This window comes from Haliaeetus leucocephalus, unplaced genomic scaffold, assembly GCF_000737465.1.
Source record: "Haliaeetus leucocephalus isolate CR32 unplaced genomic scaffold, Haliaeetus_leucocephalus-4.0 Scaffold184, whole genome shotgun sequence".
Taxonomy (NCBI): Eukaryota; Metazoa; Chordata; class Aves; order Accipitriformes; family Accipitridae; genus Haliaeetus; species Haliaeetus leucocephalus.
In genome coordinates, this window is record NW_010972620.1 from 4,025,313 (window position 1) to 4,039,832 (window position 14,520).

General features: G+C 39.8%; 1 protein-coding gene across 1 annotated transcript in view; it reads right to left on the bottom strand.

The window, feature by feature from the left end:
• Positions 1-9,106: 9,106 nt before the first annotated feature.
• The window catches only part of TRUB1 (TruB pseudouridine (psi) synthase family member 1), a 29,614-nt gene continuing 24,200 nt past the window's right edge, over positions 9,107-14,520 (bottom strand). Inside the window, exons 5-8 of the mRNA XM_010564714.1 lie at positions 13,627-13,699; positions 12,194-12,333; positions 11,011-11,067; positions 9,107-9,639 (exon numbers count right to left, since the gene is read on the bottom strand). Coding sequence (XP_010563016.1) covers positions 9,425-9,639; positions 11,011-11,067; positions 12,194-12,333; positions 13,627-13,699 — 485 coding nt within the window. The 3' untranslated portion in view covers positions 9,107-9,424. The remainder of the gene's footprint in view (positions 9,640-11,010; positions 11,068-12,193; positions 12,334-13,626; positions 13,700-14,520) is intronic.

Sequence of the window (14,520 nt, forward strand, 5' to 3'; positions counted from 1 at the left end):
ACCTGAAAAGGTGCATATGAGAGTTTGAATTTCAACTTTGCTGACTACCTATTGCATTTTGTTTAAGGGATTTATAAATACATAAAAGTTTGCCAGAAAATAAACAAATGCTTTATCACCTGAGCTTCCCAAAACCTGTGACTGGATTTGACTTGATACCAATAAAACCACTTTTCTGAGAGCACTGTAACATTGTTAAGAAAGAACAAAGCTAAGTGCTATAAAAACATGTCAGAAAGCCGAAGCCCTTTTTTTCCAGCCTTGTACCATACCAGTGTTTTAAGACACCAGCCATTTTTCTTGATTTACCAAGAATTCCCAGTTGTTTCTGCCACTCTTGTCCAATTTTTTTTCTCTCTTCTGGACCACAGTCAGCAACATCCCTAGAAGACTGTAACTTTGCTTCATAGCCTTGAGCCATTTACGAAACCGTTGGATGGTTTCAGTGAGAGATAAATGATTCTTGGGTACCGAGAAGCAGAAGGACCTGGGGAAGGCTGTCCAACTCTGAAAAAACCAAGCGTGCACATGTTCCAGAAGTAATGGGAGAAAGGTTGTGCTTTTCTTCCACAGGGAGATTAGAAAGGTAGTCCAGGAGAGATTCAGCTGTGGAATGCCCTCTCCCATTGCCAGGTTTATCTTGCACAAGAACAGGCACAAAGCACAAAGTCTGTGCCTATATCAAAAGAGATGCTGCCAGGCATTCCCTCTTATTTTTTTCCAAACTAAACGAGCTAAGAAAATCAAAAGGGAGTGTCAGAGGAGCTCTCCCAACCACATCTGGTGTGTATACCAGTCACCAGAAACTGCAGAAATTTCAAGAGCTGACTGAAGGGCTTGAAAAACAGCCTTGCAATGCAAGAGTGAAACAAAATCAGTGAGCTCCTTTAGCAAAGGAGAGGTGGAAAGTTTACTCAATTATTTTGACACCCAGAAAAACAGTGGGAGATTTACTCCTGTGATCTAATGGCTGCACACTCTTCTAAAAGATGCACTTCCTTGGAAAAGCTGTCTGGTCTGGTGTGTTCAGGACCAGATTGCACATGCATGGGAAAGGCTATCCTGCTGGACTTCTCTTGTCTGTCTTTGCAGCCGTAAAACATGTTCTGCCTCCAGATAAAATTCATCTCAAATCCTAATTATATACTACCTTCTCTGTAGCATGATAACTTATTTCTGGGTCATTTCTATACAATTGTGAAGGACCAGCTTGGATTCATTAACGCAGGGGGGCAGAGTGGGGATAAGTACTTCGTATTTCCATTGATAGAAAAGAATGGCTGAATAGCGGCTCAGATTGTAGGACTACGCTCTTTCCAGTAATAAACAACTACAACACAGCATAGGAGAACCGATAAAATTTGTGCAGTGAAATGGTATACAATTCAATAAAAGTTACACATTCCTAACTCTAGAAACAGATCATCAACACACTCAAACAGGTTTATGCATTCTGCACAGCCTTTAATGGCACTCTCTAGAGAAATGCATTTCCTAGATAAACACATTTTAAAAAGTAACACTAATTCTATACTGACAATTTTTGTGTGTTTGTTTTTAAGTAGAAAATAGAACTGTTACATATTCATTAGACATGGAACAACTCTAAGTGTTGTGCCACATCATTAATATTTATTTTACTCTGTCTTTTTTTTTCTCCTCTAAAAACAAATACAATTTTTCAATCCATCAGTTTGCATTACTAAAATAAAAAGAAACAAAAAAAAAGGACAAAAACCATGATAGGTGAAAATGAAATACATAAGGCCTTAATTCAGTGAGTAATAATTGACATAACTGAGTAAAACAGGGCAGGATTCCTCTCACTGAAGTCAAGAGAAATAATCATGCTGTAAGTTAGCTATGTACCCATACACCTCGCTGACATTTTCGACCGACTCTTGCTTGGAGGGAGGATTACTAGAACATTACTATCTCCTGTTGCCCACTCTATCTTTTGCTGGAGGTTAACACAGCAACACAATGAGACATATGGTCTTCTCCTAACACAGTCTAGTTTATTTGCACAAAATTTGCACCATCGACACTTTACATGCCAGTCTATGAATGGGACAGATGAGGTGGACACACACTTCTTTCTGCTAGCGCTGCTGGCGGTAGCCTCTAGCAGAGATGCAGAGCACAGTACTAGGAAATGGTAACTAGTAAATACAGAAGTTAAAGCCAGTAATCTCTCCGTACGAGCAGCAGCTGGGTGAAATTAATCACCTGGACAAGAAATCAACAGAGTCTGCCAGTGCCCTTTGTCAAATTAGAGCATAAAAGTAAGAAGAAACTGTATACAAAGCGATGCAGCAAAGCAGCAGTTAGGTTTAATGCAGCCTGGATAACATTTTACTGAAAGAGCAATCGGCATAGCAAAGATTACAGAGAATTAAACTTGTTTTCTAAATATATTTAGTGTTTGTACACAATGTTCCATTTGCACTGGGAATGCATACTATGTACCTGCAGAACTTGAAACAGTATTGTTGACCCCTAAGAAAGCCAGCTGCAGGAAATTATTTAATATGAACATACCACTCACAAAAGAATAAGTTATGCTAAGGATTTATGGCAATTCAATATAAGCAAAACAAAACACTGCCTTTTGAAGGGCATCATAGGAGACTATCTTTTCAACTGCTGAAATGAAAATAAATGCCTTTTTTCACATCAGCATCCAGTAACAACCTCTCATGCATTTCCAGATAAAAGCTTCTTAAGCTTTGAAATGGTGTATTTAAGCTAATTGTCTCATGTGCTGAAAGAAACAGAAAAGGTAATAAAAATTGTGTCCTTTCTCTTTACCTTTTGTCCATTAGGATACTTAATGTATTTTCTTACATGATTACCTAAAATGAGTTCACCTATTTCAAAAATTTAACAACTGAATTATGCATTTACCTCTTGCCATTCCTTTTCTACGCCCCTCCTTTTAAGCTGTAAAATCATGTTCTGAGGCCACTAAAAGTAGTCTGACATCTGTGAAATGATGCATTTTGTTTTTAATGCATGCACTCAGCTGCAGATCTGTCTTTGAAGTACTTAATTCCAAAATATCTAAAATAATCCTACGTCCCATAGAAATGGCACTAAAGCATTCAGGACTATGTCCTTTTTATGAAAAAGTAAGAAACGGACCAGACACACCTCATCCTCTCCAGTTCTACTTTGTTACCAGCTTTCCTGTCCCCCCAGAAACTAAACAGCATTTTAGCTCCACACTTTCCCAAGGCCTACATGTACCTGGAAAGGAATTCAAAAGCGAGGATAAGAGTTTTAGGATGAACTGCCTCAAACATTAGGTAAGTTAATGGGATGCAAAGTAGAAAGGCCAGGCACAGAGCTGTAACATAAGATGAATACGCTCATTTCTCATCCTACTCATTCCCAGTTATTGTTAACTTCTGGGACAAGCTACATAAGCCCTTCTACAGCCCAGAGTTTGAGTATCAGATTGTTTCAGCATCCACAACACACACAGCAATGTGACATGGGAAAGTTGGGGAGAGGCTGCTGCTTTGATTTAACACCACCTCTTTGAGCTAGAGGTGAGGAGGGAAGAGGATTAAAGTCCGAGACATTCACATCCATAACAAAAACGTTAGGCTTGTCTTGGGCGGCCATGCTAATGCTTTCTCTGAGCCATGGTAGTGTCTCCAACACTTCCCCAAAAACAGAACTGGAAAAAAATATGGTTTTCTTCTTGCAATATAGTCCATTTTTTGTCCCGAGCAATGACACCATCTGCTCCCAGTTACCAGCTTCTTGCTTTGCCTGTTCAACACCTATATGATCTTAGCAGCTGATCTCAGAGTCAGTAAGAAAAGATCTGCCATCTCATCAGCCAGGGTGGAGACATAAGCATCCAGATGACAAAACTGCTTGTTTGACATGCTCTTAAGTATTGGTGATTTACTTAATCCTTACTTAATCAGGTCTCACGAAGAAGCAAAATAAACCCATGGCTATTAGAAACAATGACTGCTTTTTAATAGGGACAGTAATTTTGCCCAGGCTGGCTGAATCCATTCACTGTCTCTGTGACTTTCCTCTGGTTGTATATTGTAGTCACACTCTCATGTACACACACATGGACTCTCGCTTTGTCTCTCTCAGGTCTTTTTAATGAAATTAATACTGTTGCCAACTGATTCCTTGACTCTGCCAAGCAAACAGAATGACCCTAGCCGTTAAAGTCTCAGAGCCATTCATGCTCAGAATAGCAACCTCACCATCTATTACACTAAAAAATAAAATCCTAAGGTATCCCAAAATTTGGGGAGTTATTCAAAGTTTGACTTCTTTTTCTTCTAATAAACATATAAATCAAAAACAGAACTGCAGGGTAAGATGCTAAATGCTTAGTTATTGATGAAGGCGCTCCTAGAATATTTTGCTAATGGCTCAGACTTGATTAATATAAAAAAAAGGATCCTATTGATTTTGCTTACAAAACATTAAAAAGTGCTCAACACGCTGGCAGCAGAAATATATTATGATGTGCATAGAAAAACTACCATTTAAATAAGGAAGAAAGAGAGCCAGCCAGGCAGAGACATTAGAAGGAGATAAATTATGAAGCCCTTGTCATCTCGTTGAAGCAGCACTAACACTAGGGGCAGAGTCAGGGCCAGACTATGGTAGCATACTACTATGGACTAAAGATCACAAGTCCAAATTCAAGACAGACAATATTCAGCTCAAAAAGCAGGACACGCTTTTCTATCAGGAATTCTGTGAACAACACTCATTAAAATGAGACAAATATTTCAGTCTGTGTCACGGATATATTTTAAACGGTAAATCACAGACATATGCATATTTTCCAGGCAGAGTAGCACAAAATTCCTATTAACTACCATTTGTCTCAGCTGGGCACTCAGTACTAACTCTTCTACTAGTCTCAGGAATATTGTGTACACACTTTTCCTCTCATTCTAAATAGCCCCTAATGTTGAGACATCATGACTGTCAGTAATCAAGATTCAAGATCATGGGATATTTTGTTCTGGAAAAAACTGGTTTTTTGTGGATATAGCACAATTCTGAAGTCTGGTATCTCAGGGACATGCATGCTAATAAGAACAAAGAAGTTAAAATGACTATTTCCCTAGGTTCCCATGGGAACACAATACTTACTTGCAGATCTGGATAGTTTCAAGATACTGAGTTAAACACTTACTAAAACATATCTAAAAAAGCTATTCCTAGATTTTTCAGTTGCTTCCCAGTTACTATTCATGGGGACTAATGGCTCAAGTGGCAGAGACCCATTAAAGGACAGGGGTACCAAGGAAAGAGCATGCAAGTGAGGCCAAGCACCTAGGAAAGATGCTGGTTAGTAGCCAGAGGAGTCTGAATGTCTGAAAAGATAGCTCAACTGTTTCAGGCTGGAATGAGGCTGACAATCATCAGTGGTCATAAACCAAGCTGTTATTGCATAATTTGTTCATGACTTTATGCACTCTTTACACTGTGTCTTCTAAGAACACCTACCTGCTGTCTGCCATAGTTTTGCATGATCCAGCCATTTACAACTACAACCAAACATACTCGCTACCAACTTGTAAGTGAAATAGCTTCTGTTCAATACAAGTTATGTGGGGAGATGCTTGACACTAATTTGAGATAAAGAAGTTCTGCCTTTATTTCTGAAGATAACAGAACCTAGCGTTGGCGAAGATGAGAGGAATCCCAGGAAAAAAAGTTCAGCTAGAGCTGGTGAAAGTTGCTCTACTTGCTACAGAGGAATAAAGGCATTGCAGGAAGTTGCATTCGTAAATTGAAAGATACCTCAAGTCTTTAGAAACACTATCTACCCACCTTATGCAGATTCCTGAATGCGTACAACTGCATTCCTTCTTTCCCTATGCTTTCCATATGCATTAGGGCTTGCAGCCTGAACCAAAATTTGCTGATGTCAACAGGATGCTTTCTTTGGATTGCCATTTCATTTCTCTCGAGTGACCAGACTATAGAACAGATACTGTCTTCTCAGGATCACAGATCTGTTAGCAATAATTACAACAGACCAGTTGCAAGCTAACCTAAAAGCTGATGAAAATATAATTCTCCTTTTTAAATTAAAAATATCAGGGGGTCTTACATGGAATAGCAAGAAAGCCACAGTGAGCATTAAACAAACAGATGAGATAAAAAATGTGCTAGACACTTATAACACTGTATACAAATGTACCCTATTAATAGAAATATTTCTCAATTGCACTAATTTTTAAAGAAACAAATCCCTGTAGATGAAACAAGTAGACTAATAGAATTATATCTACTAGTCTATTTTTAAAAAAGCAGAAAGATAAATAAAATAAGAACTTAATCTAGGAGACCACTGGGATAACATAAATTAGGTTCTTGGAAAAATACAGATTTAGACAATAAGAGAAGCTGTGTTTCAATCAAAGCCTTTGATCATTCAAGATAAGTATACTGGAAAAATGAAATTTTCTGCTGTATTTGATTTCTTTAGGAAATAATCTCTTTCTTCTCTGTTTCTATCTGAAGTACCAAAAAACCTACCCTGAAAAGAAACAACTAAAATCTCCCACTGTTCTCTTACTGAACACAACTCTCTTCTCCCGTCTCTGAAATTAAAATTTCTTACAATGGTTACTTCATCCATATTGTACATTAAATATGCTGCTGCTACAGTGCTCTAACATTTCAATTTCCTTGTGACATTTTCGACACTTCCTTAAGTTCTTTCTAAGAATATACAAAGAAGAAAACTGTTTACTGAACAATAAAACATAAACTCTATCCTCCCTCTAAACAAAAGCTTCATTAATCTTGCATAGACTTCAGTTTCTTATTGTACAGAAAACAAAAAAACCCTATAGATATCTGAAAAGGTATCCTGCAATGAGAAACTTCAGGATATTTATTTCATTTCTTAGATTGAAAGTAAGGTTGGAACTTGATCATTTCACATAATATCAGCACACAGAGAAATTGCTTTTTGTAAGGTGCAGACAAAGACATAAAATGCAACATATGGGACACAGCTCAAGCAATACACACAGATGGCAAAAGTAAATTCCATAAGCCCTATGAAGGGCATAACAGTTAACTATACTTTAAATTATGGATGGTCACCAATTGGGACATTGTACCAGGAAAGATATGTACACCTGCACTCTTCAGAACACTTTTTATCAGTTACCTTCAGGAATTGTTTATACTTGAAACTATTCACTTACACTGGTATTTCAGACTAGATCTAGATTTAATGCATTTTGAGTAACATTTGACTGAAAGAACAATCTGCACAGGAAAAAGTACAGTAAAATGGACTTTTTTGCCTCAGTCTTAACTGGCAAGTGCTCCAGCCACACCACCCAAGTCACAGAAGGCAAAGGCAGGGACTGGGAGAATGAAGAACCACCCACCATAGGAGAAGATCAGGTTCAAAACTATCTAAGGAACCTGAAGGTGCACAAGTCCATGGGACCTGACGAGGTATATCCACAGGTCCTGAGGGAACTGGCGGATGAAGTGTCCAAGCCACTATCCATCATATTTGAGAAGTCATGGCAGTCCAGAGAAGTTCCCACTGACTGGAAAAGGGAAAACATCACCCCATTTTTAAAAAGGGAAAAAAGGAACACCCAGGGAACTACAGGCCAGTCAGTCTCACCTCTGTGCCCAGCAAGATCATGGAGCAGATCCTCCTGGAAACTATGCTAAGGCACATGGAAAATAAGGAGGTGATTGGTAACGGCCAGCATGGCTTCACTGAGGGCAAATCGTGCCTGACAAATTTGGTGACCTTCTATGACGGGGTTACAGCATTGGTGGATAAGGGAAGATCTACCTGGACTTGTGCAAAGCATTTGACACTGTCCCGCATGACATCCTTGTCTCTAAATGGGAGAGACATGGATTTGACAGAAGGACCACTTGGTGGATAAGGAATTGGCTGGACAGTCGCACTCAGAGTTATGGTCAACAGCTCGATGTCCAAGTGGAGACCAGTGACAAGTGGTGTTCCTCAGGGGTCGGTATTGGGACCGGCACCGTTTAACATCTTTGCCGGTGACATGGACAGTGGGATTGAGTGCACCCTCAGCAAGTTTGCCAACAATACCAAACTGTGTAGTGTGGTCCACACACTGGAGGGAAGGGATGCCATCCAGAGGGACCTTGACAGCCTTGAGAGTGGGCCCATGAGAAACCTCATGAAGTTCAACAAGGCCAAGTGCAAGGTCCTGCACATGGGTTGGGGCAATCCCAAGCACAAATACAGGCTGGGCAATGAGTGGATTGACAGCAACCCTGAGGAGAAGGATTTGGGGGTGTTGGTTGACAGGCAGCTCAACATGACCTAACAGTGTGCGCGTGCAGTCCAGAAAGCCAACCATATCCCGGGCTGCATCAAGAGAAGCGTGACCAGCAGGTCGAAGGAGGTGATTCTCCCCCTCTACTCCACCTTCGTGAGACCTCAACTAGAGTACTGCATCCAGCTCTGGGGCCCCCAACATAAGAAGGACATGGATCTGTTGGAGTGAGTCCAGAGGAAGGCCCCGAAGATGATCAGAGGGCTGGAGCACCTCTCCTATGAAGACAGGCTGAGAGAGTTGAGGTTATTCAGCCTGGAGAAGAGAAGGCTCTGGGGAGACCTTATAGCAGCCTTCCAGTGCCTAAAGGGGGGCTACAGGAAAGATGGGGAGGAACTTTTTACAAGGGCAGGTAGTGACAGGACAAGGGGTAATGGCTTTAAACTGAAAGAGGGCAGATTTAGATTACAGGTAAGGAAGAAATTCTTTACTGTGAGGGTGGTGAGGCACTGGAACAGGTTGGCCAGAGAAGTTGTGGATGCCCCATCCCTGGAAGTGTTCAAAGCCAGGCTGGATGGGGCTTTGAGCAACCTGGTCTAGTGGAAGGTGTCCCTGCCCATGGCAGGGGCATTCAAACTAGATGATCTTTAAGGTCCCTTCCAACCCAAACCATTCTGTGATTCCTGGAATGGATTTTAAGAAAGCCTTCAAGCTCTGACAGTCTTGTCACCGTGGTATTTCAGAGTTCGAGTAGCAGCTATAAATAAAAGAAAGAATTTTTTTGGAGCACATTTAGCAAACCTTAGGGTTTATATTTTTTTTTTATTGAGGAATTAGTAACAAAAGCTATATTGCACCCTGCAAGTTCTTTAAAAGTTTATGAAGATTTGAAATCAGTAGCAGACCCATTTACAGTGTGCAACAAGGGAAATAAACAGATCAGGAAACAGCAAGCGCTGGACATTTTCAGTACATGTTCTAAACCCAGAAACAAAAGAACCATTTTTCTTGCACTGCAGTTTGTCACCCTCCCGGTACAGACTTTTAAATTTACACAGGAGGCAACACAATCCCAATCCAATCTTAAAATGTCTCAATCATTCAGTCTTTTTCCTTGACCCCACTTATCACTTATCTTCACAGCTCACAGCAGTTTCACCAGGATGGTCTGTCTTCAATTTTTTATGAGATGGCTCTCCCGGGAGAAGAGACGTGCAATGCTCTAAGGATCGTGCAATTTCATCAATTGTCCATTTGTCTTCATAAAGGGCATGCTCCTCTAGCGTAAATGGCCCATGTTTGGTTCGGGTCAGCTCTTGCATAGTGGCACAGGTAGAGAGTTCTACAGTAAAGGAGAAAAGAGGATTTAGAAACAGTGCATGGTCAAGTTTACCTATTTGCAACTCAAAATGTATTTTTACATGTAGCCTTCTACATTATTCTGCTTTGTTTGAGAAAGAAGCTCATGAAGATTTATCACTCATTTATATCTTCTTATATTTGAGCCAAGGAAGTCCTTTGATTTCAGTAAATCTCCAGTGTAGTAAAGAGTTCAAAATCTGACAGGAAGTTGTCAAAAGGTTTTCCAGACTTAAATCAGAATGAAAAGAGAGGAAATAATGACATAAGACATAAGCAGAACATTCTGTATTCACAAGCGACATAGAAGACCATGTACTATTTTTCCACAGACTTTGAGGCCTTAGCACTTCTTGCTTTCAAGAAGGATTTTTAACATTTTTATCCTGTGCTGCCTATCAGGACAATATAAACTAAGATAAGGAAAAATAAAAAAAATAAACAAAGGCTCTGATATGATAAACAAACACCAGTAGGACAGCATTACATAATGATGGACTACAAAACATAACAGCAACCAGAGCTGACTTGTATGTGCACAGGTATACTAAAATATTCTGTCCCATCCTTTCTGATGCAGGAAGAGTTTTATTGCATTTTAAATTTTGGAAACCAGCTCAGGATAGACTTTATCTTGGTTTGTCATTAAAGGACTAAACATAAGCCAGTATGCTCAGAATGCAGTAACAGAATCTTTGACTTGCCTAAGCACAAATAACAACATTGAAATTCATACGGTTATCCCACATCACTTGCTTTCTTGATCTGCAAACGTATCATTTAAAAAAAATTTGAAATGGATTATCTGTTCTCCATCATGTGGTTTGATAGATACAGAGCACAACACAAATAAACCTGTGGGAAAGCAAAACCATTCACAGTTCAGGTAAAGGAGAAAGAAAACACCAGAAAAACTATCACAAATGTAGAAGTCTTTCCAGCAGGTTTATTATGTGCATGGTAATGTTCTGTGCAATCTGTTTTCAAAATGCGATGAGTAACGTTTAAAAAGACAGTATCTTTCTTCTTCTTCTCACCCTTAATCTGAGTTAGTTCTAACATACGGGGGGGGGGGGGGGGGGCGGAAATCCCCACTTCGCCTTGTATTATCTTGCTCAGTGCTATTACTTGCTCCATTTTTATCCCCCAGACCCCAAGGTCCTCTGACAATTATTCAACCTTCATTCCCTCATGCTCCCAAGGAAAATACCTTAGTATATAAAAACAAGTGATAGCACTACAATTCTGCAAAATAGCACATAAGTCTGGTCACTGGAGATACAGAAAGTGACAAAATTCTTCCATAAACAGACACATTTGTCCCTTAAACTGTCATGAGTTTTTTCATGCCTACCTTTGCCAATGTCACTGACCAGGCTCCTGACATAAAAGCCACCACCACATTCAACATCTGGAATGTTAATAGTGACATGGTAAATTGCCAGTGCAATGTGAAATCTACTTTACGTAGAAACCATGCCCCCACATAAATGTAAAAATGCACTAAGCAAACAACCCAGTGATAAAATATTTATAGGATGCAACATCAATTATTCATCCTGTAACATATGTGCGGATGAGATTGCTAAGCTAGACAGGAGGGAAAGCAAATACAATGGCAACTGAACTAACTCACTAGAAATTAAATACTTGCTGTGGTATGTTAACAAATGCTTCAGTCCTATTCATTTTAAAGGTTTCAGAAGGTTGTTTCATATTTCTAATGATGATAACAAGTTATTTCAAGTATAGACTAAACTATCAATGCTTTTAAGATACTGCACACAGGCAGCTCCAATAAAATTTTAAAATTCACCTTTCATTTTCCCTGTTCTCTCAGCCTTTCCCTTCCCCCTCTGCCAGTAATGAGCTGCTAGTCACCCAACCATAAAGTAAGGACTGAAGTAACACACCATTGAGTTCTGTCACTCATACCTGCTCATCATATAACATCTGGTCCATAACAGGACTATGGGTCAACTAGGTAGCGGATCAATGCAAGACATTATCTTGACCTCACAGTAGCACCAAACATTTAGAACAGTCTTTCTGGTTTATTTATTAACGTGCTTCTTAATGTAGTACCCAAGTTTCTTCATGTATGACAGAAGGAAGGATAAGATCCTGCCTCCTCAACCAAGAAAGAGACCTGACAGTAACTGATACTGCTCCTTGCTGCACCCTGGGAGAGATGCCAGCAGGCCTGGGCATCTGGACAAAAGAATGGGCAAAGTGAACCAAGCAGACCTGAGAAAGGAGGAGTGACTTGGAGGTTGCAAAATCATGGACAGATGCAAATAATCCCCTGACCAGCCTCTCAGAATTTTCCCTCACAGCAAGATTACATATAATCAGCTTAACTTAAAACCAAAATACGGTGCTTTTACTGCAAAGAGAAAGTCTCTGCACATGGGCTCACACCAAAATAAGTAGCTGAGGGAAATGAAACCCACTTCACTATCTTATTCCCATTCTGAGTATAAATAAGCGCTAACAAGCTGGGAGCATCATTCTATGTAATAATCTGTGGCCTTTACCCAGTGTGAACAGTGGTGGCTGGAACTGTTGGAGAGAGAGGCTGTACACTCTTACTGGCCGAGCAGGCTTTGCCTCAACTGCTTCTCCTCTCTTCATCAGAGTTGATAGCCTTTCTCCATCCTTCTTCAAAGCAGAATAGCTGATCAGACAGAGCATGAAAATGTGTGTCATACGGTTGTAACAGAACAAGCTTCCCATCCTCCAGATCCTGTTAATATTATACTACAGTAGCATACATTTTACCCTTCTAATCCTCTCCAAGTGCTCATAAAAAAAAACAAAACAAAACCAAAACCCACTATGAAGTGCTTCTGAAATCTTTTGGACACAGAATCATCTCACTTGCCAGCAGCTCTATAAACTGGAAAACAAGAGATGGTCCTTTATTTATCTCTTGCTGTACAGATTTTAAAGTGTTTAATCACTCAATTTGTAGTTTATGAAAACAAAAGGTTTCTATAAGGGGTACAACACTTGCAGCTACCTCTAACACACTGTCTCTCAGAAGTCTGCAGGGTATACTGTTTCAGTGTTACGTTGAGCTGAGCGCTGGGAGCTGCTCAGGCAACTCCTTTAATTCTGCCTTGCATGTTTACTCATCTCACACCAGGGTCTTCCCTGAACAGCAACTGCCAAGTTATGCAGCCTTGTTCTAGAGTGTTTAGCAGACCACTATAGAACAAAAAAAAAATAATTTCAATGATTACATGAAACTTTACCCAAAGCTCCAACTTTGGTCTTGACAGAAAGACAACCATAGAAAAATCAAAAAAGATCTTGCTCAAATTAGCAGAGGGCAATTTGAAACAGGTCACACGAAGCAGAACACCTAATGAATTACTGACCTTACAGTGCTCACACTGGAACCACAGTAACCGACCCATTGCAAATGCAAAGGAAAGCACGTTAGCTTAAATCACCATAAAAGCCATCTGTCACAAGCTAAGTGCTTACACATTGCCAGCTACTATGGCTCACCTGACTAGAAGAAATTTGTTAAGCTACAGAAGCTCAGTCACTAATCACTCATTCATACTCTAAGTTTTCAGAAAACTAATTTGAAGTCATTTAAGGCACTTCCACACAGATGTCAGTAAGCCTCCTCTTACCCCACAACTGAAATAAAAGACTCAGAGCTTTGCTTTCTAATTGGAAGACTGCATAGAAGCCACCAAGCCCTGAAAAGCTCTTTAAGACTGCTTTGCTACTTTATATAACATTTATCATAAAAAAAACAGACTCCAGGTTACCATTTGTGCCTTATGTTCAAATGGGCATGACCTGCAGTTGCAAATGTTAAACACCTAAGGCTGCCTTGCCTCTACACTCTTGCCAAAATGCATCTCTCTACTTCTGGGAGAACTGACTTCTGTTGGCAAGGCCCAACAGCTGAACACAACTGCCAAGAGTGTCTGAATATTGTGGAACTTACAGAGGAGGAACCTGCATTATGTCCCCTGTGAACTTTTGCAGCACATTTTCAAGATCTCCTTTTGTTATCTGGTCTGTAGAAAGAAAACAGTAAGTATGTTAGCATTGATTATTCACATAGCACTAATGGCATCAATCACGTTCTGCAAACAGATGCAAGGAAGAGTTCCCTCTCATCTGAATTTAGACTGGGTGAAAAACACCAAAGAAAAGAGAATAAAACCCAGAATGTAGGTAGGAGTGTGAATTATCACAAAGAGTGGAACAAACTGTCCGAGGTGATTAAGACAGTCTGGTTGCTTTCAGAAGGGCACAAAACCCAATATACACAGTTTTCTTTTGCCATTTCTCTCTCTTGGGACTGCATATCCATTCCTCCTGGGAACTATGCAAAAACTACAAAATATGCCCTATTCTAATTTTTGTTAAAGGACCAAAAAGAATAAAATGCTCATCTAACCTTGGCAACTTCTCTTTAAGAGCACCTAACTGTGGGGAAAAGTACAACAGATTATTAGAGAACAAAAGCATCGTGGGGGGGGGGGGGTCTAGTAAAGAAAAAGACTGCATCTGGAACAACACATCAAATTTCTGTATCAAACAACTAACCTGCAAATGCACACCAGGGTATTGTTATATATTAAGTAAGGCAATTTTACTGAGGAAATCCTGTAAAATAAAGATAGGTGCTTTAGGCAATCTACTCTCTTTTAAGAGTACACATACAAATCTGTCCCAGTTTTATTAGAAGGTTATAACCTAAGTAGCTGATTGCATTGGTCCTTTGAAATACTACTCAATAGAGATGACATTCATCCCTAATTTGTTTATAGAGAGTACAGGCATAAGATCTGTAATCACAATGCACTTCAGTGCATTTCTGCTGTCTAGGACT